General features: G+C 51.2%; 1 protein-coding gene and 1 long non-coding RNA gene across 2 annotated transcripts in view; one reads left to right on the top strand and one right to left on the bottom strand.

Moving 5' to 3' along the window:
* The window catches only part of SAFB (scaffold attachment factor B), a 46,881-nt gene extending 31,878 nt beyond the window's left edge, over nucleotides 1-15,003 (top strand). Inside the window, 8 exon segments of the mRNA XM_017847182.1 lie at nucleotides 3,387-3,493; nucleotides 7,366-7,656; nucleotides 10,501-10,638; nucleotides 10,878-10,920; nucleotides 13,537-13,655; nucleotides 13,866-13,969; nucleotides 14,341-14,407; nucleotides 14,683-15,003. Coding sequence (XP_017702671.1) covers nucleotides 3,387-3,493; nucleotides 7,366-7,656; nucleotides 10,501-10,638; nucleotides 10,878-10,920; nucleotides 13,537-13,655; nucleotides 13,866-13,969; nucleotides 14,341-14,407; nucleotides 14,683-14,812 — 999 coding nt within the window. The 3' untranslated portion in view covers nucleotides 14,813-15,003.
* A 382-nt stretch (nucleotides 15,004-15,385) lies between these two features.
* LOC108512101 (uncharacterized) lies at nucleotides 15,386-19,303 on the bottom strand. The gene is made up of 3 exons (XR_001880495.1): nucleotides 19,281-19,303; nucleotides 16,482-16,538; nucleotides 15,386-16,198 (listed from the first exon to the last, which is right to left on the bottom strand). It is a non-coding gene; the product is annotated as an uncharacterized LOC108512101 (long non-coding RNA).
* Nucleotides 19,304-21,312: the final 2,009 nt, after the last annotated feature.

Below are 21,312 nucleotides of genomic sequence, written 5' to 3'. Positions count from 1 at the left end.
AAAGTTTCGACATGTTGGCCACGCTGGCCTCGAACTCCTCACCTCAGGTGATCCGTCCGCCTTGGCCTCCCAAAGTGCTGGGATTACAGGCATGAGCCACTGCGCCCGGCCTCAAATTATTTTAAGAAATGCAGAAAGTTTTCGTTTATCCTTATTTTATCCTTACTTTTGCTCTGATAACTGTTACTTATTTTCTAAAACTAACTTTAAAATTCACATATGGGAGCAGTTGGCTTTTCCCTGTGTGGCAGTCCGTGTTCCCTGTCTACCTCGAAAGTGTCAGCACCTCCCCATGATGCATTCCTACACCCAGCAGTGTGGGGCATGCCATGGTGACTTGGCCCGTCTCTCCAGCCTCCTTGACCCCTTCCTGTACTCTTGTCTTCTTGCTGGGCTGCAGTGTGAGCTGGGCATGGTGGCTCATGCCTGTAATCCCAGCAGTTTGGTAGGCTGAGCTGGGAGGATCACTTGAACCCAGGAGTTGGAGACCAGTTTGGGCAACTTAGTGAGACCCCATCTTCACAAGAAATTTAAAAATTAGGCAGGTTTGATGGTATGCATCTGTGGTCCCAGCTACTCAGAAGGCTGAGGTGGGAGAATGCCACTTAAACCTGGGAGGCCAAGGCCGCCTTCATTCCACTGCATCCTAACTTGGGAGAGAGAGTGAGACCCCATCTCAAAAAAAAAACACCTATTATTTGCATGGTTTGTGCACACCAAGCCACCCTTACTGGTTAACTGTCAACTGGGGACACTCTGAGATCCAACTTCCCAGTTGCCAGCCAAGGACCAGTCTTGCCAGCAGCCCCTCCTTAAGGAAGGGGAGGGACCTTGGACCTGCCCGGTCAACCCTCAGCTGCATGGAGGAGGAACCATTTCAGTTGGTGAATGGAGCGGATTACTTGGGAGCTTTCAGTCTCTGTGTGCCAGTATTATGTCATAGCCTTTTATCCTTGTTCTATAAAACACCTCTGGAAAATGGAGAAAGGAAAGTGTGGCTTCTGGGGATAAAATGAGTAGGTCTCTTAAAAATGTAGTCAGCACAAATAAAGTACTTGTCAAGTGTACTAGAAGTGCTCCATTTGGGAACTCATTATGTGTTTAATTATGAAGGAAAAGCAAAATTAAGGAATTTATTTTGAAGCAAAAGACATAAAAAAGTGGTTTTTTGATCTTATATGAAGTTTTGGGGCAATACTCATTTCCATTTTTTTCTATATTAAATGTACTGTTAGATCACATTTTAGCATTAAATGTTGATGAAATTCTGTGTCTTTCAATTATGATAGGCAAAATGTAAGGCCTCTTTGGATTAAACAGCTCATTATCTGCTTTTCACTGAAAGTTATTCATCACATAGGACTTCCACATCTGATAGTCAGGCATGGATATATATACGTGATTCTTCCTGTTCCCCGTCACACCTACTTGAACTTTTTTCATTTTTTTATTTTATTATTTATTTTTTATGTATTATTTATTTATTTTTTTTCAAGACGGTCTCGCTCTGTGGCCCAGGCTGGAGTACGGTGGCTCGATCTCAGCTCACTGCAACCTCCACCCCCTGGGTTTTTTTGTTTTTGTTTTTTTTCCAGGTTCATAATTTATTGTACAAATTGAATTATCACATGATGAGTTGGCATTAGCTTCTCCAGGCATGGGAACTTAACAGATGACGTTAAGAACCGTAGACAGTTTAAAATCCATTTATGTTGCTTTCACAGCTGGAGTCTTTTTGGACCTTAACTCGAAACATAAGACAAAGCAAAGCTTCCATATGTGGCCAGTACACAATTCATTCTCTGTGAGAGTGTAAAGGTTGATGTTTTTTTTTTTTTTTTTTTTTTTTGAGACGAGCCGCTGTCCCCCAGGCTGGAAGACAGATGCCGGATCAGCTCACTGCAAAGCTCCGCTCTCCCGGGTTCACGCCATCTCTCCTGCTCTCAGCCTCCGAGTAAGCTGGTGACTACAGCGCCGGCCACCCGCCCGGACTGGTTTTTGTATTTTTTTTTTTTTTTTTTTTGGAGGCGGTGTCTGCTCTGTCACCTCGACTGGATGTGCAGTGCCGGATTTCAACTCATGCAAGCTCCGCCTCCCGGTTTTGCGCCATTCTCCTGCCGCCTCAGCTCCGAGTAGCTGGGACTACAGGCCCCCCACCATCGCCGGTCTAGTTTTTGTATTTTTAGTAGAGACGGGTTTCACTGGTTAGCCAGGATGGGTCTCCGATCTCCTGACCTCGTGATCCGCCCGTCTCGGGCTCACCAAAGTGCTGGGATTTACAGGCTTGAGCCACCGCGCCCGGCCGGTTTTTGTATTTTTTAGTAGAGACGGGGTTTCACCGTGTTAGCCAGGATGGTCTCAATCTCCTGATCTCGTGATCCGCCCGTCTCGGCCTCCCAAAGTGCTGGGATTACAGGCTTGAGCCACCGCGCCTGGCCAAGGGTTGAAATATTTTTTAATACCAGTGAACTGGTATTGTGCGTCACTTTCTGGACCTGCCATTATTTCAATCTGCCAAAGCCACAAATTCCACAGCTGGTGTCCTTCAGCGATCCTCCCGGGGGTTTTTAAGTGATTCTCCTGTCTCATCCTCCTGAGTAGCTGGGACTACAGGCACCCGCCACCACGCCCGGCTAATTTTTGTATTTCTAGTAGAGACGGGATTTCACCACGTTGACTAGGTTGGTCTCAAACTCCTGACTTCAAGTGAGCCACTGCGCCAGCAATTTTTTTTTTTTTTAGTCAAAGTCTTGCTCTGTCACCGAGATTGGAGTGTAGTGGCGCATCCTTGGTTCACCGCAACCTCCGCCTCCCAGGTTCAAGGGATCCTTCCACCTCAGCCTCCAGAGTAGCTGAGATTACAAGCATGCACCACCATGCCCAGCTAATTTTTATTTTTTATTTTATTTTTATGTATTTATTATTTTTTTGAAACAGAGTCTTGCTCAGTCGCCCAGGCTGGAGTGCAGTGGTGCGATCTTGGCTCACTCCTAGCTCCGCCTCCCGGGTTCACACCATTCTCCTGCCTCAGCCTTCCGAGTAGCTAGGACTACAGGCGCCCGCCACTATGCCCGGCTAATTTTTTGGTATTTTTATTTATTAGAGATGGGGTTTCACCATGTTAGCCAGGATGGTCTCAATCTCTGGACCTCGTGATCCGCCCATCTCAACCTCCCAAAGTGCTGGGATTATAGGCATGAGCCACCGTGCCTGGCAGTTTTTATATTTTTAGTAGAGTCAAGATTTCACCATGTTAGCCAGGCTGGTCTCAAATTCCCAATCTCAAATGATCCACCTGCCTTGAACTTTGAAAGTGCTGGAATTACAGGCATGAGCCACTGTGCCCAGCCTCTGCTTTAACTTTTTAATGTTCTTTGGTGAACTAGGCTTCCAAAAGCCAGGATCGCAAATCAGCCAGCAGAGAGAAGCGGTCCGTCGTGTCCTTTGATAAGGTCAAGGAGCCTCGGAAGTCGAGAGACTCAGAGTCCCACAGGTGAGTCGGGATCCAGAAACGGTTTGGTGTTTTCCTAGAATGTGGTCATGACTGTGTCCTGAAGGACGTCTGCAGAGTCCCCTGGGGTGGGATAGAGCTGTCAACATTTTTGCTCCTTCAGCTTTCAGTTCATAGACTTGTTATGTTTTGACTTTCATCCTACAGCTCTTTTTTTTTTGGAGACAGAGTCTTGCTGTGTCGCCCAGGCTGGAGTACAGTGGCGTGACCTCAGCTCACTGCAACCTCCACCTCCAAGCAATTCTCCTGCCTCAGCCTCCCGAGTAGCTGGGACTACAGGCATGCACCAGCACGCCTGGCTAATTTTTGTATTTTTAGTAGAGACAGGGTTTCACCATGTTGGCCAGACTGGTCTGAAACTTCTGACCTCAGGTAATCCACCCGCCTTGACCTCCCAGAGTGCCAGGATTATAGATGTGAGCCACTGTGCCCAGCCTACCTATCTCTCTTTTCAAATAAGTCTCTTCCCAAAGATTGTAGAGGGTAGCAAAGGCAGGGAGATGGAATGCCTTCCAGCATCAATAGTGCACGTCGGCCGGGCGCGGTGGCTCAAGCCTGTAATCCTAGCACTTTGGGAGGCCGAGACGGGCAGATCACGAGGTCAGGAGATCGAGACCATCCTGGCTAACACAGGGAAACCCCGTCTCTACTAAAAAAATACAAAAAACTAGCCGGGCGAGGTGGCAGGCGCCTGTAGTCCCAGCTACTCGGGAGGCTGAGGCAGGAAATGGCGTAAACCCGGGAGGCAGAGCTTGCAGTGAGCTGAGATCCGGCCACTGCACTCCAGCGTGGGCGACAGAGCCAGACTCCGTCTCAAAAAAAAAAAAAAAAAAAAGTAGTGCACGTCAACAAAAAATACCAAATTTGCTCCGGAAGATGTGAAAGCGGGAAGACAGTGAGGAAGATCCAGCAAGAGCAGAGAGGGCTTCCTTTTTTTTGAAATGGAGTCTCTGTGTCACCCAGGGTGGAGTGCAGTGGCATGATCTCAGCTCACCGCAGCCTCCACCTTCCCTGTTCAAGCAGTTCTCCTGCCTCAGCCTCCCAAGTAGTTGGAACTACAGGCACAAGCCACCACACTCGGCTAATTTTTGTATTTTTAGTAGAGGTGGGGTTTGGCCATGTTGGCCAGGCTGGTTTCGAATTCCTGACCTCAAGTGATCTGCCTGCCTCGGCCTCCCAAAGTGCTGGAGATTAAGGCGTGAGCCACTGCTCCAGGCCTGACAGGGCCTCATTCTTAAATAAGTCAAGAAAGAACTAAACACAAACGTTATTGGCGAATTACAGCTAATTTATCTTGTCTATGAAGAAATACTTCATTAACTTTAGTTTTAAAAGTAAGGACCCCGGCTGGGCACGGTGGCTCAAGCCTGTAATCCCAGCACTTTGGGAGGCCGAGACGGGCGGATCACGAGGTCAGGAGATCAAGAACATCCTGGCTAACACGGTGAAACCCCGTCTCTACTAAAATAAATACAAAAAACTAGCCGGGCGAGGTGGCGGGTGCCTGTAGTCCCAGCTACTTGGGAGGCTGAGGAAGGAGAATGGCGTAAACCCGGGAGGCAGAGCTTACAGTGAGCTGAGATCCGGCCACTGCACTCCAGCCTGGGCGACAGAGCGAGACTCCGTCTCAAAAAAAAAAAAGTAAGGACCCCCAGGCGCAGTGTCTCATACCGGTAATCCCAGCCCTTTGGGAGGCCGAGACTGGCAGATCACCTGAGGTCAGGGGTTCGAGACCAGCCTGACCAACATAGTGAAACGCCGTCTCTACTAAAAATACAAAATTCGCTGGGCATGGTAGTGCATGTCTGTAATCTCATATACTTAGGCTGAGACAGGAGAATCACATGAACCCAGGAGGTGGAGGTTGCAGTGAGCCAAGATCCCGCCATTGCACTCCAGCCTGGGCAACAAGAGCAAAACTCCGTCTCAAATAAAAAGTAAGGACCATTAGTTTAAAAGGAGGGGGAGAGGGCACTGCTCTGCCTATGAAGTAATCACCCTTTTATTCCTTTAAAAGAAAAAAAAAAAAAAAACACAAAATCTCACATTGTCCTGTGAATGCAGACATTGGCAGATGGCATTTCTGCTGGGGGAGTAATGAACACGGACAGCCTGGGGGGCGCACCCGCAGGAGCCTGCATTGCTAAACGCTAGAGTGTTCCAGACCCTTGACCCCTCTCCGTGTCTGCCCTAGAGGAACCTATAAACAAGGAAGTGTTGGGCTTGGGTGTCCCGTCAGGTTGTGAGCATTTGGACAAAACTGCAAAGTTCCGGTAAACCGCAGCCCTTTCATACTAGGGGCTCCTCCAGAAAGTGCTGAGATCCACAGAGGCAGGCGTGGGAGGATCCAAGACATGTTGGGTGAACTGAGGAAGTTGCAGTCATTTGGGTCCAGAACACAATGAGGCAAGATTATATATTTCTGCTGGGACAGAAAACACAGTTGTCCCAGAGATGATTGGCCTCAGGACCCCTGCGGATACCAAAATTTGCAGAGGATCAAGTTTCTGATATAAAACGGTGTGATATTTCTGCATATAACCCATGTACATCCTCCTGTACACTTTAAATCACTTCTAGATAACTTCTGATACAATGAAAACGCTGTCAGTAGTTGGTATACTGCACCGAGGTGCTTTTTTTTTTTTAGTAGCTCCCTGCACACACCCTTTTGTTTTGTTTTGTTTGTTTTGAGACAGGGTCTCACTCTTTCACCTAGGCTGGAGTTAACGTGGTACAATCATAGTTCACTGCAGTCTCTACCTCCTGGTTTCAAGTGATTGATCCTCCCACCTCTGCCTCCCAAGTAGCTACTACGCCTGGCTAATACTATTTTTTGTGGAGACGGGGTCTTACTTACTGCCCAGGCTGTATATCTAATAACTGTGTAGGTAAAGGATCAAAAGAAGAAAATCTGAGCCTGCGCACAGTGGCTCACGCCTGTAATCCCTGCACTTTGGGAGGCGGAGGCGGGCGGATTGTTTTGAGCTCAGGAGTTCGAGAACAGCCTGGGCAACCGTCTCTACCAAAAAAAAAAAAAAAAGAGAGAGACCATCTGGCTCTTGTCTTTTGTGTTTTATATACAAAGACTGGAGGAATGCACTAAAATGTCATCTGTATCCCTGCCAAAAGGTACAACTGGTAATGTCCTCACACCTGGGGGGCCTGCCAGCCCCACTTCACAAGGACTCATTTAATCCTGTGGTCTAGGGAGTGAAGGTTCCAGTTCACAGTCACTATGAAGCATATACTCTGTTGCTTTTTTTTTTTTTTTTTTTTTTTTTTTTGAGAAGGAGTCTTGCTCTGTTGCCAGACTGGAGTGCAGTGGCTCACTGCAACCTCTGCCTCACGGGCTCAAGTGATTTTCCTGCCTCGGCCTCTCTAGTAGCTGGCACTACAGGTGCATGCCACCATGCTCAGCTAATTTTTGTATTTTTAGTGGAGACGGAGTTTCACCATATTGGCCAAGGTGGTCTCGATCTCTTGACCTCATGATCCACCCACCTCAGCTTCCCAAAGTGCTGGCATTACAGGCGTGAGCCACCACGCCCAGCCTGTTGCTTATTTTTGGCTATTTCCTGAAATCACTTGTCAAGCTCCAGGAAACGTTGGATAAATGAGGCCCAGTTCACGTTATACCTGATCACACACACACATCCTGGGCCTCATTCCTGGGATTTTCCTGGACTCCTCCCGTGGGCCGGAGAAGCCTTCTCCCTGCTGGAGTGTACGGTTCTGCAGACCACGTAGTGGAGGCACAGCCCTGGAGTCTGCACAACCATGCATCTTAAAGTCAGCCCCGGGACCTGGCGGGGGATCTCTAGGTCCCCTTCTGCAGCTCTACTGTTGTGCAGCAGGGTACGTGAGCGCAGTGAACGCGAACAACGCATGCAGGCGCAGTGGGAGCGCGAGGAGCGTGAGCGGCTGGAGATTGCCCGAGAGAGGCTGGCCTTCCAGCGCCAGCGGCTGGAGCGTGAGCGCATGGAGCGAGAGCGGCTGGAGCGCGAGCGCATGCACGTGGAGCACGAGCGCAGGCGCGAGCAGGAGCGCATCCACCGTGAGCGCGAGGAGCTGCGGCGCCAGCAAGAACTGCGCTACGAGCAGGAGCGGCGGCCTGCGGTGAGGCGGCCTTACGACCTGGACCGGTAAGCAGATCTGCGCTGCCCGTAACACGTGGCGTTCAGAATCGTGTTAGGGACCTCACAGTTGAGTTAGCTTGACTTTTTTTTTTTTTTTTTTTTTTTTTTTTTGAGACGTCTCGCTTTGTCGCCCAGGCTGGAGTGCAGTGGCTCAATCTCGACTCACTCCAAGTTCCGCCACCCGGGTTCACGCCATTCTCCTGCCTCAGCCTCCCGAGTAGCTGGGACTAAAGGCGCCCGCCACCACGCCCGGCTAATTTTTTTGTATTTTAGTGGAGACGGGGATTCACTGTGTTAGCCAGGATGGTCTCGATCTCCTGACCTCGTGATCCACCCGTCTCAGCCTACCAAAGTTCTGGGATTACAGGCGTGAGCCACCGCACCCGTCCAGCTTGGATCTTTCATTCAAAGGAAGCATAGGCCGGGCACACTCGCTAAGCCTGTAATCCTGACATTTTGGGAGGCCAAGGTGGCCGGATTGCCTGAGCTCAGGAGTTCGAGACCAGCCTGGCCAACATGGCAGAACCCCATCTCTACTAAAATACAAAAATTGGTTGTGGTGACAGGCGCCTGTAATCCCAGCTATTCGGGAGATTGAGGCAGGAAAGTCGCTTGTACCTAGGAGGCATAGGTTGCGGTAAGCCAAGATCACACCACTGTACTCCAGCCTGGGCAACAGGGTGAGACTCCATCTCGAAAAAAATAATTAGAGACAGGAGACTGGATGAAGTAGTGCTGGTTAACTAATCAGGTTCAAGGGTGGCACAGACCTCCTGAGGAGGGAAGCTCAGGGCAGGCGGAGCGTCATGTCACGAGTGCCCAGAGGAGGGGCTGCCAGTTGCACCTCCTTTTTAAGACTCTTCCCTGGCTTTTTTTTTTTAAGACAGAGTCTTGCTGTGTCACCCAGGCTGGAGTGCAGTGGCGCGATCTCGGCTCACTGCAACCTCCATCTCCTGGGTTCAAGGGATTCTCCTACCTCAGCCTCCCTAGTAGTTGGGATTACAGGCACCCACCACCACGCCTGGCTAATTTTTGTTTTTTTAGTAGAGATGGGGTTTCACCATGTTGGTCAGGCTGGTCTCGAACTCCTGACCTCAGGTGATCCACCTACCTCAGACTCCCAAAGTGCTGGGATTATAGGCGTGTGCCACTGTGACCGGCCTTGTCCTGGCTTTTTTAATTCATTGTAATTTGTTTTTGGTTATTCTGGAAATAAAGAATTAAAGGCCGGGCGCGGTGGCTCAAGCCTGTAATCCCAGCACTTTGGGAGGCCGAGACGGGCGGATCACGAGGTCAGGAGATCGAGACCATCCTGGCTAACACGGTGAAACCCCGTCTCTACTAAAAATACAAAAAAACTAGCCGGGCGAAGTGGCGGGCGCCTGTAGTCCCAGCTACTCGGGAGGCTGAGGCAGGAGAATGGCGTAATCCCGGGAGGCGGAGCTTGCAGTGAGTTGAGATCCGTCCGCTGCACCCCAGCCCCGGCGACAGAGTGGAGACTCTGCCTCAAAAAAAAAAAAAAAAAAAAAAAACTTTGAGACAAGAGTTTTGCTCTTGTTTCCCAAGGCTGGAGCTGCAATGGCACAATCTCGGCTCACTCAACTCCCCTCTCTGGGTTCAAGCAATTCTCCTGCTTCAGCCTCCCAAGTAGCTGAGATTACAGGCATATGCCACCACGCCCGGCTAATTTTTTATATTTTTAGTAGAGACAGGGTTTCACCATATTGGCCAGGCTGTCCAACTCCTGACCTCAGGTGATCCACCTGCCTTGGCCTCCCAAAGTGTGCTGGGATTACAGGCGTGAGCCACCATGCCCGGCAGTAAGATTTTTTTTTGAGACGGAGTCTCGCTCTGTCGCCCGGGCTAGAGTGCAGTGTCCGGATCTCAGCTCACTGCAAGCTCCGCCTCTCGGGTTTACGCCATTCTCCTGCCTCAGCCTCCCGAGTAGCTGGAACTACAGGCGCCCGCCACCTCGCCCGGCTAGCTTTTGTATTTTTTTTTAGTAGAGATGGGGTTTCTCCTTGTTAGCCAGGATGGTCTCGATCTCCTGACCTCGTGATCCACCCGTCTCGGCCTCCCAAAGTGCTGGGATTACAGGCTTGAGCCACCACGCCCGGCCTCGGCAGTAAGGTTAGTTTTAATTTCCCAAACATACTGAGGAGGAGATAGGAACACAAAATGCTGAGCACAGCTGCTGTCAGGAGTCAGGTGCCTAATTCCAGCAGTGGTTGTGTCAGGCTTTACACGTGCACTGCAACCTGGCAAAAATCGCTGTTTGTTGTTTCTTTCTATTGCATGGGTTGAAGGGGAGCCTAGGTCATGTACAATGCAACTTCTGTGAAGGGCCTTGTAAACTCTTCTTGGATCTATTATGCCTTGGTACGAAAGCCTTCTGATGAGAGTTCATTATGGTCATCTGTGTGTTGCAGCAGTACATGGCCGGGGCTGCTGGCAGGGCAGGAGGTGGGGCACGAGAGATGGCAAGTGCACTTGACAGAGCCCCTCAGGGTGGAGGCTCACGTGGCTTCCTGAGCGGAGGTGGCTGTGTAGGACTCCAGAAGCCATCTGCAGGCAGCGCATAGGACTGACTGCTTAACTAAATGGCAGTTAACTAATGGCTCCCCCTTTAGAAAACCGAGGCCGCTTTGATCAGGGGAGGTGGGTGTGTGGGACAAAACAAAACAGCTGTGCAGTCACTGGGGTCAAATCAGATCTTGCCTTCTATAGCAGAGAACAGTCTTGGTGAAAGTCATCCTGGTTCTGTGAAGTGATAGGGGCTAGCTCCCACAAAGGTGATAGATACATTTGGGGTGGAGGATCCCTCTATCTCTGTCTCTTGTCCCCTCACAGGCGAGATGATGCCTATTGGCCAGAAGCTAAGCGGGCCGCCCTGGATGAGCGCTACCATTCTGACTTTAACCGCCAGGACCGCTTCCACGACTTTGACCACAGGGACCGCGGTCGCTACCCCGACCACTCGGTGGACAGGTCAGTTGGGCCTCTGCTGGGCGTGCAGGTTTTCTTTTTCCTGGCTCATTCTCTGACTGAGAACAAGGACTCCTGGGCTCTCTGAGCCCCCTCCGTTCATCAGGTGTATGCTGAGTCAGGCCCGCAGGTCTCCTGCCTCCAGTTGGGGAACTGATGCTTTTCATTGGGGGCCTGATGGTCCTTTCTTTGTGAACAAGCCTATTCTTCCCCTTACGGTTTGATTTAAATTACCTTTTCAGGAGAGAAGGTTCAAGGTCAATGATGGGAGAACGAGAAGGACAGGTAAGTCCAAAGCTACAGTGGTAGCCACAGAATTTCCCGTAGAATGGGTTCTTTTCCCTTCAGCGTGCCTTCTTCCTGCGTTTTCCTTGAGTGAGAGACAAAATGAGGAAACAGAAAAATATAGCACTAGAAGAGTCTAGGTGTATGGGATGGGAATTTGGGATTATTTGGGGTTAGTCTTGGCTGTCAGTCTGAACAGTTACTCTGAAGCCGTTTTTAGCCTTGACCCCAGGGTTCTGTGTCCCACACTCACCACAAAAGTGCCAGGGAACCTTGGGGTGTGACCTGGCTCTGCTGGGAAGTGTCTAGTGAGCCGCACAGCTGACTCAGACAGGTGCATCTGGGAAGGCTGTGGTTGCTGTGTCTGTCCTCGAGTGCCTGCCCTCTTTGGAAAGTAAGGACATCCTTCATCACCCCAGGGCCCTGCTTAGCCTTGGAAAACAACTAGGTCTCTGATCTGTGCTCGTTCTCCTTGGGCAGCTAGCACGTTAGAACAATAAGCTTCATTTTCTCTTTCCATCTTACATTGAGACTGAGACTTTGCAGGAGAGCCTTGGACCTCTAGTGGCTTTCCCTGTAAACTCGGGGGCAGCATGTTGCTGTGTGGAAGATGCCTCCTCTCTGAGGACTCCACTCATGAGCCGTTTCTCCTCTTGCCAGCATTTTTTGGACTCCAGCATAAGCTTCCCATTTCTGTCTCCCTTGGTTCCTTAATGTGGCTGAGCATAGCCAAGTACTCAGCTCTGTCTTGGGATCCTTAGGAATTCCATCAGCCTCATGGGGTTCCTTTTTCCCTGCTCCTGGAGGCAAATTATATGCAGCAAAACCTAGAACTAGTCCTGTGGATTTTCTCTGGTGGAGGAGCATACACCAATGGTTCCATGTCCAGGCTCCAGAATCAGACAGAACTCGGGTCACACCTTGGTGTCACCCCTTCCTGCTGAGCCTTTCTCCCCAGCAGTGAAATGAGGGTGATATTCCTCCTACACAGGTTGGGGTGGTGGGGAATTTACATGAGGTGGGCGCGTGTCTGTACAAACGTGTTTATCATTACCAGCTCCTTTTTTTTTTTTTTCAATAGAGACGGATCTCACTATGTTGCCCAGGCCAGTTTTGAACTCCTAAGCTCAAGTGATCCTCATGCCTCGGTCTCCCAAAGTGCTAGGATTACACATGTAAGCCAGCATGCCTGGCCATCAGCTACTTTCATGCAGGTGTCAGATATGCTCTCCTAATAGTGGAAGGCAGTTTGATCCGTTCTCCTCACACAGTCATAAATGAGTCATCACAGTTACCCCAGAGGCAAATGATGATCTCTCCCTACAGAGAAAACTAGCACAGAACTTACGGGCCTTGTTGAACCGTTATCTGGGTTGGTTGGACAGAAAAATGTTGGTTCAATTTTCAAATACTAAGGAGAGCTTATTTCAGGAGGCCCTTTTTTTACTTTGTTGAGGGGAGGCGTCAGAGCACACGCTGGGGAGAATCGGCCAGGGAAGCAGGCAGTGGTAATGTGGGACATCTTGCATATGGTGGAGCATGCTGCCATCTTTGCCTTCGCCCTGGCAGAGCTCTCTCTCCATTGAATGGGGAGGTGAACTTGGACATGTACGATGACCAGGCTGCGTCGAGGAGGTTTCCTTACCAGGACTGTTTTCTAGTTGCCTTTCACCTACAATATTGTCATGGGGCAAAAGCCCCAGAGGCCACATACACATTTGTGGAAAGAGAAAGAACAGGACTGTGGAGCCAAAGTTCCCTCGCTAGCTTTTGTGAAAGTCGGGCTGGAAAGTGCTTCCGGCCACAGAAACAGGCTGTGGGTGTAAATATTAACCTTGGCCATCAAAAAAGTAGGCCTAGAGTGTGACTCGCCCTCTCTTGGTCTTCCCTGAAATAGCAGGGTCAAGAACTCCTGGTGTCTCTCTGTTAGCCATGTGGTTTACAAAACAGTAACACAGAGGAGGGCATAGTGGGACTGGCCAAGTGGATGACCAGCCATTTATCTGTTACTGTCCTGTGTCCTGTGTCCTGAGTAGAGCAAGATGTAAGGTCCTGGACCAGGCACCCAGCAGCAACTTGTGAGAAACTTGACTGTGAGGAAGGGTGCTTGCTTGCCTAGCAGTTGGTTGGATGAGGGGCTCTGTTTGATACTTCGTTCACTGTGGAAGGAAGAAATTTGTAAAAATTATTTCCGGAATATGCACACATTAAAGGTTTATAAACCTGACCTTCCCTTAGTAGAAGACACTTAATAAGAAAGTACTGTTGGCTCTGGGCACTAACCACTTGAGCTGTGGGACCCAGGGAATCTCTCTCGCAAGCATCATCTTTAGTGGGTGACCCCGGTGGCCCTCCCGGCCCTGGTGGTGCCGTGGGTACCTGCCTTGGAGATTCCTTGGTACTAGCACCTTTTGTGTACCAGGCTATGAGCCTAGAGCACAGGGCCTCTGGCCTGCAGATTTCAGGGAGGCAGCTATGTCATGTGAACCAGTATGGCCCGCCAGCACTTCTGTCCAGAGTGACTGTCGTTGTCATCATTAGCGTGTAGCCTGAAAAGCCTTGGGGTCTAGGGGCTGACACTGAAGGTTTTTTTCCTCCTGGCCCTGTGATTTCCAGCATTACCCAGAACGCCATGGAGGACCAGAGCGCCACGGCCGGGACTCCCGCGATGGCTGGGGGGGCTATGGCTCCGACAAGAGGATGAGTGAGGGCCGGGGGCTGCCTCCTCCCCCCAGGTTTGTGTCCCACACCCCACAGTACCTATCCCTGGCCTCACAGAGTCAGCTGACCGGATAGGTCTGTCCCACCCAAGGGGCCCCCAAGTCTCTGGGATGTGGGCACAGGGTGGGAAAAACACAGGGATTCATCCTCCAGAACCCACCACATTTATTAGCATGAGAGCCAGAGATGGGGGCAATCCAAATCAGAGATGTCTCTTTTTCAAGGGGCAGACGTGACTGGGGGGACCATGGCCGAAGAGAGGATGACCGGGCATGGCAGGGCACGGCTGACGGCGGCATGATGGACAGGGATCACAAGAGGTGGCAAGGTGAGGAGCAGCTCTGGGCTGGGACCAGGGTGTGCTGGGAAGTGATGGAAAGATGGAGGCCACGCCTTCTCTCACTCCTCAGGGGAGCACAGGAGGTGCTCTGCCCTCAGTGCTGGAATGAGGAGTGAAAAGCACTTCAGACACCACCTACTCTCTGGTGGTCTGGCCCAGGAGTTGGACAGTGGGCGTTCCCGAGTCCTCTGCTGGGAGGACACTGGATGTCTGTGGTCACCGTGCTGAGGTGTCCTCCTGGGACCTGCTAGTTGCGGGTACCTGGGGGCATCACCAAAGGGAGTGCAGTGGGCTAAATGTGCTGTGGGTTCCACGCCATGTGCGCAGGTTCCCTGTGTGAAAGCACTTCTGTCTTCCAGGTGGTGAGAGAAGCATGTCCAGTCACTCGGGGCCTGGCCACATGATGAACCGAGGAGGGATGTCAGGGTAAGGCATGCCAGGGGCGGCTCCCCTTTCCCCTGCTTTGCATATTGGCCTACCTTGGAGGACGCTTAACAACCAGTCCTTCCAGCTAACGCCCCCTCCCCCAAGTGTGACGTGAGGCCAGGCATGGGGTACTGTGGAGCCTGCTGCCACTCAGGAGGGGAAGGCATCAGGAAGGGGCCTTGCCTGCAGGCAACATCCAGGGAAGCTGTGCAGGCTGGGATGGACCAGGGGAGCAGGAGGATTTCACAGTCAAACCAATGTGAATTTGTTCCTAGGCGCGGCAGCTTTGCCCCAGGCGGGGCCTCCCGGGGCCACCCCATCCCACATGGTGGCATGCAAGGCGGGTTCGGAGGCCAGAGCCGGGGGAGCAGGCCCAGCGACGCCCGCTTCACTCGCCGCTACTGAGTACTTGGAATCCTGTGTCCTGTCACGTGGCAACAAGGCTATGTTCTGTTAGGAGTTATCTTAAACTGTGTAAAAATATTTTTTTTTTAATCTGCTGCCATATTGTAGCTCAATACAATGTGAATTTTGTTTTTCGTTTTGGGTTTTTTTTTTTTTTTGTAATAAATGTGTTTCCGTTCACATACCCTTTATTTAAAGTGTCATTTCTTTATTTCCGCCTCTTTAAATGAAATGAAATTATACTTAGAGTGTCTTTTAGTTGTATTGATATATACTGTTCCTTTTATTATTTTTTTTCTTTTTTCTTTTTTTTTTTTTGAGATGGAGTCTCGCTCTGCCACCCAGGCCTGGAGTGCAGTGGCACAATCTCGGCTCACTGCAAACCCCGCCTCCCGGGCTCAAGTGATTCTCCTGCCTCGGCCTCCTTAGTAGCTAGGACTACAGGCACCTGCCACCACGCCTGGCTGATTTTTGTATTTTTAGTAGAGTGGGGGTTTTGTCGTATTGGTCAGGCTAGTCTTGAACTCCTGACCCTCGTGACCTGCCTGCCTCGACCTCTCAAAGTGGTGGGATTACAGGCATGAGCCACCGTGCCTGGCCAACTCTGTTTATTTCTAAATATGTATGAAACGCATGTGCTAGAAAACCTCCAGGAAGGCATCCGGGTGTGGAAGAGGCTTTCCAGTGAGACGATTGGTTTTCGCTTAATGGGCCTGTGCGGTGCAGGTTTTGCCTGGCTTCTCAGGTCAGCAAGCTGTCCGCTTCTTTAATGTTAGCACAGACAGGGCTGCTCTGCTCTTGGGTGCTGGGTGACATCCCTGTCAGGGTGTGGGGGGTCTCACACCCTGTTGATGGACACTGGCAGATGCTTCCCCCACGGATCACGCTCAAACCAAGCCTGTGAAGATTTCCAGCTGCCACTTTCCACGCTGACTTGCCAGAGCCCAGTCACCACCATCATGTGGATGCTTCCGCATTACCTTTTTACTCAGAGGACAAACTATTTTCACGGCAGAGTCGGGGGTGGAAGCAGTGAAGGCTGAAGGTCCTCAGCAGCATCTCAGGCCTGCGGTGTGCTTGTGCGTGGGTGCAGCCCCCTTGTGCCAGGTTGGGGCTCTGACCAGCCCAGGGCTGGCCTCTGCGTTGGCCAGAAGGGACAAGCTCAACGCCAACCCTCCACGTACCAATAGCAGGCTGGAGCCACGGAACCTGGGATCCAGCACCTGTCCTAATCCAGGAAGCCAGACCAGACTTGGGACATACCTCAAACTGTGAAGCAGGCGCCTCCCACATTTTGTAAGCCTCACTAGTGGAAAGTGAGGAGGAAGCAGCGTCCAGCAGACAGGAAGACGGTGGAGCCCTGGTGACACTCTAGGGTCCCTTCGGCTGTAAAGGACAGGTGACCCCACCAATACCAGTAGTGGCTTAGATGATAAAGGGGGACCCTTCCCTGCCTTAACGGGAAGTCTGTAGTCAGTTCCCAGGGTTCACTGCAGCCCACCTCACGCTCTGTGTCTCTGAGGATTTGGGGGCTCTCATGGATGACGGATGGCTGAAAGAGCTCCAAAAATCCTATCCACCCACAGTGTGGGTACATCGGGGCCTATCCAGCAGGACAAGGAAGGGCAGGAACAGGGACTTGCACTCACAGGCCTCTTGGCAAACTCACCCCTGAGGCTCCACAGCCGGAACTCGGTCCTGTGCTGGCCTTTCTTGCGACCTGTCCCTGGCGAAGATGGAATGTTTCCTTTCAGAAGGGATGTGACATCCAGGAAGGAACCCAGTGGTAACCCCCAGCAGCCATGTTCTCAGCCTTCCCCTCATACCTTTTTTTTTTTTAACACACAAGCAGTTCACATTGTTTGTACTTTTTTTTTGTTTTGTTTTGTTTTGTTTTGTTTTTTGAGACGGAGTCTCCCTCTGTCTCCCAGGCTAGAGTGCAGTGGTGCGATCTTGGCTCACTGCAACCTCTGTCTCCTGGGTTCAAGCAATTCTCCTACCTCAGCCTCCTGAGTAGCTGGGACTACAGGCACCTGCCACCATGCCCGGCTAATTTTTGCGTTTTTAGTAGAGATGGGTTTTCACCACATTGAGCAGGCTGGTCGCAAACTCCTGACCTCAAGTGATCTGCCCACCTCGGCCTCCCAAGGCGCTGGGATTACAGGTGTGAGCCACCGCACTCGGTTCCATTTTTTTTGAGCCATATGCAGTTGTGCATGCCGGTAATCAATCCCAGCTACTTGGAAGGTCAAGGCAGGAAGATTGTTTAAGGCCAAGAGTTCAAGTCCAGCCTGGACAGTAGAGCAAGACCCCATTTCTTTGATGGGTTTTAGGGGGTATTTTTGAAATAAATGACAGGCCGTGTGTGGTGACTCCCGCCTGTAATCCCAGCACTTTGGAAGGCCGAGGTGGGTGGATCATCTGAGGTCAGGATTTTGAGACCAGCCTGGCCAACATGGCGAAACACTGACTCTACTAAAAACACAAAAATTAGCTGGGTGTGGTCGTGCACGCCTCTAGTCCCAGCTACTCAGAAGGCTGAGGCAGAATAATCACTTGAACCCAGGAGGTGGAGGTTGTAGTGAGCCAAGATTGCACCACCACACTCCAGCCTGGGCAACAGAGCAAGACTTAGTCTCAAAAAAAAAAAAAAGAAAGAAAGAAAGAAAGAAATGACAGATTCCACTAGCTGAGAGAGATGAGGTCTGTGAACATCTGGGGCATGTCCCTACAGACTTTTTTTTTTTTTTTTTTTTTTGAGATGGAGTCTTGCTCTGTCGCCCAGACTGGAGTTCAGTGGCGCAATCTCGGCTGACTGCCAGCTCTGCCTCCCAGGTTCACGTCATTCTGCCTCAGCTTCCTGAGTAGCTGGGACTACAGGTGCCCGCCACCTCGCCCGGCTAAGTTTTTTTGTATTTTTAGTAGAGACAGGGTTTCACTGTGTTGGCCAGGATGGTCTCGATCTCCTGACCTTGTGATCTGCCCGCCTCGGCCTCCCAAAGTGATGGGATTACAGACATGAGCCACCGCACCTGGTCCAGACTCCCTTTTAACTCTGCTTTACGTGGCCTCATACCTTCCTCCCAGGTGTCATTATTAGCCCCAGTTAACAGAAGAGAAAACTGAGGGCACAGATTGGACACTACCTGTAAGAACCAAATGCCCACAGCAATAATTGTAAACCCCAACTGTGTAACCTACATGGATCTACAAAGTCAGAATCCATGGCCGTTATGCCAGTTCTCTAGGGCCAAGGTAACAAATTGCTACAAGCTTTTTGTGTGTGTGACAGTCTCCTGTCGCCCCGGGTGGAGTGCAGTGGTGCAATCATAGCTCACTGCAGTCTCCATTTCCTGGGCTCAAGCGATCCTCCCACCTCAGCCTGCCCAGTAGCTGGGACTACAGATGGGTGACACCATATCTGGCTAATTTTTGTATCTTTTTTTTTTTTTTTTTTTTGAGACGGAGTCTTGCTCTGCCGCCCAGGCTGGAGTGCAGTAGCCGGATCTCAGCTCACTGCAAGCTCCGCCTCCCGGGTTTACGCCATTCTCCTGCCTCAGCCTCCCGAGTAGCTGGGACTACAGGCGCCCGCCACCTCGCCTGGCTAGTTTTGTATTTTAGTAGAGACGGGGTTTCACCGTATTAGCCAGGATGGTCTCGATCTCCTGACCTCGTGATCCGCCTGTCTCGGCCTCCCAAAGTGCTGGGATTACAGGCTTGAGCCACCACGCCCGGCCTAATTTTTGTATCTTTTATAGAGATGGGGTTTCATCACGCCCAGGCTGGTCTTGAATTCCTGGGCTCAAGTGATCCACTCGCCTTGACCTCCCAAAGTGCTAGGATTCCAGGCATGAGGTAACGCAGGCAGCCCAGTCTCCTAGGCAGGAGAGGTGCCTCGGAGTGCTTCTCCCTGGCCACAGTCTTGAGTCATCTGCATGGGATGTTCTACTTCTTACGCCCAGACAGCACCCTTTGTCGTCCTTCTGCTACACAGGGAAGGACAAGGATTCGGCCCTGCTGTCAGCCAGGCACTGAGCTGTACCTGCCCTTCCCCACCGCCCTCAATGTAACCCTGGGAGGCTGTACAACCCCATTTTGCAGACAGAAATACTGAGGCCTAGCAGGGTGAACTGACGAGTGAGGACAACCAGCTGGCAATGGAAAAGATCCAAGCTTCGAACCACCCATTCATTCAACTCCCATTTCCAGGGTCCCCGGCACTGACCAGATGTGTTCACACAACAGACCCAATCAGTGCCTGCCCTCAAGGTGGGCACACATGCACGTGGTGAGCTTATGAAGTGCAGCTTAGGCAAGGCGCGGTGGCTCGTGCCTGTAATCCCAGCACTTTGGGAGGCTGAGGCAGGCGGATCACTTGAGGTCAGGAGGTTGAGACCAGCCTGGCCAACATGGTAAAACCCCATCTCTACTAAAAATACAAAAATTAGCCAGGAGTGGTGATGCGCACCTGTAATCCCAGATACTCAGGAGGCTAAGGCAGGAGAATCGCTTGAACCGAGGAGGTGGAGGTTGCAGTGAGCCAAGATCACGCCATTGTACTCCAGCCTGGGGGAGAAGAGCGAGACTCCATCTCAGAAAAAGGAAGTGCAGCTTGATGGTACAGGTTGCCCTGGCCACAGAAGGAATGAAGGCATTTCCTGGATGGGGGAGCACACTGTGAAGGCTCTGAGGCCAACAGGAGCAAGCTTGTGGGAGAAACTGCCAGAAGGCTTTGGGGGAAGAGGGGAATGGCCACAGAGGACAGTGCCATGTATTTTTGACACTCTGGGAGTGAAGTCTCTGGCCATGGGCTACTTGGTGGTCTCCTGAGGTTGTTCTATAGAGTAAGAGGAGCCTTTTCCCTCCAAATCATGGTCCCCATCCTTACGCATGTCTCCAGGAAGCAGCCGAAGCCCAGGTCCCAGAGGGACAGACCCTGCCCTTGGTTTCAGCATGGCAACGCACATGAGTGTCCACTTCGGCCTGCACCTCAGCCAGGGAAACGTCTTCAGAGTTGGCCATGCCTCTAGTGGCAGCCAGCCCAACAATGCCAGGCTCCAACAGCAGGCCTTCACTGGCAAGACTCTCTGAACCAAGATGGACCAGTGCTTTGTGGGTAAGTGGAGTAGACTAACGAGTCCTCATACATACATCCACCAACCCATTCACCCATCCATCTATCCACCCACCCATCCATCCTCCATCTAACCCATGCATCCATCTATCTACCTATCCATCCATCCATCCATCCATCCATTCATCCATCCACACACCCATCCATTCATCATCCATCCACTCACACACCCCATCCATCTACCCCATTCATCCACCTATCTATCCATCCATTCATCCACCCACCCAGTCATCCATCCACCCATCCATTCATCCACCTATCCACCAAATCCAACCCATCCATTCATCATCCACCCACCCATCTACCCCATCATCCATCTACCCATTCACCCATGCATGCATCTACCCATCTAACCACTCATCCCATCCACTCCTTAATCCATCAAGCCATTGACTGTACTCATCCATTAATTCATCCATACTTACTAATCCTCTTCTATTTATTTATTTATTTATTTATTTTTGAGACGGAGTCTCATTCTGTTGCCCAGGCTGGAGTGCAGTGGCCTGATCTTGGCTCACTGTAACCCCCGCCTCCCAGGTTCACACCATTCTCCTGCCTCAGCCTCCCGAGTAGCTGGGACTACAGGCGCCCGCCACCATGCCCAGCTAACTTTTTGTATTTTTTTTTTATAGTAGAGACGGGGTTTCACCGTGTTAGCCATGATGGTCTCGATTTCCTGACCTTGTGATCCGTCCGCTTCGGCCTTCCAAAGCGCTGGGATTACAGTGTCAGCCACTGCGCCCAGCCTCTTATTATTAATATTATTTATTTTTGAGACGAAGTCTCGCTCTGTCACCCAGGCTGGAGTGCAGTGGCGCAATCTCGGCTCACTGCAACCTCCGCCTCCCGGGTTCAAGTGATTCTCCTGCTTCAGCCTCCTGAGTAGCTGGGACTGCAGGCGTGTGCCACCACGCCCGGCTAATTTTTGTATTTTTTTTTTTAGTACAGACGGGGTTCTGCCATGTTGGGCAGGCTGGTCTTGAACTCCTGACCTCAGGTGATCCACCCATCTCGGCCTCCCAAAGTGCTGGGATTGCAGGCGTGGGCCACCTGCCCAGCCCATGCTTACTAATCATCTTCTATACCCCAGGCTCTACACTGGGGTTTGGGGCCACGCCTACTATTAACACATGGTCCCCTCCCTCAGGGAGCTTGCATCCTGTTGAGCTAAGTCACACAAAAGCAAACTGCGGTGCCCAAGGAGAAGAAAAGGTGCTGAACTCTGCCTCAGGACAGGGGCATGGTGACCCTGCGTGTAGGAGAGGAGTCTGCCAGGATGAGGGGCAGAGGGGTCTTACTCTCCTGCAAGGTGAGATGAGGCAGGGTGTGTAGGGACCTGGTGCCCCTGGAATGCAGACGTGGT

This window comes from Rhinopithecus bieti, unplaced genomic scaffold (assembly GCF_001698545.2).
Source record: "Rhinopithecus bieti isolate Rb0 unplaced genomic scaffold, ASM169854v2 scaffold_28055, whole genome shotgun sequence".
NCBI lineage: Eukaryota > Metazoa > Chordata > Mammalia > Primates > Cercopithecidae > Rhinopithecus > Rhinopithecus bieti.
This window is presented reverse-complemented; position numbering and strand designations above follow the sequence as displayed.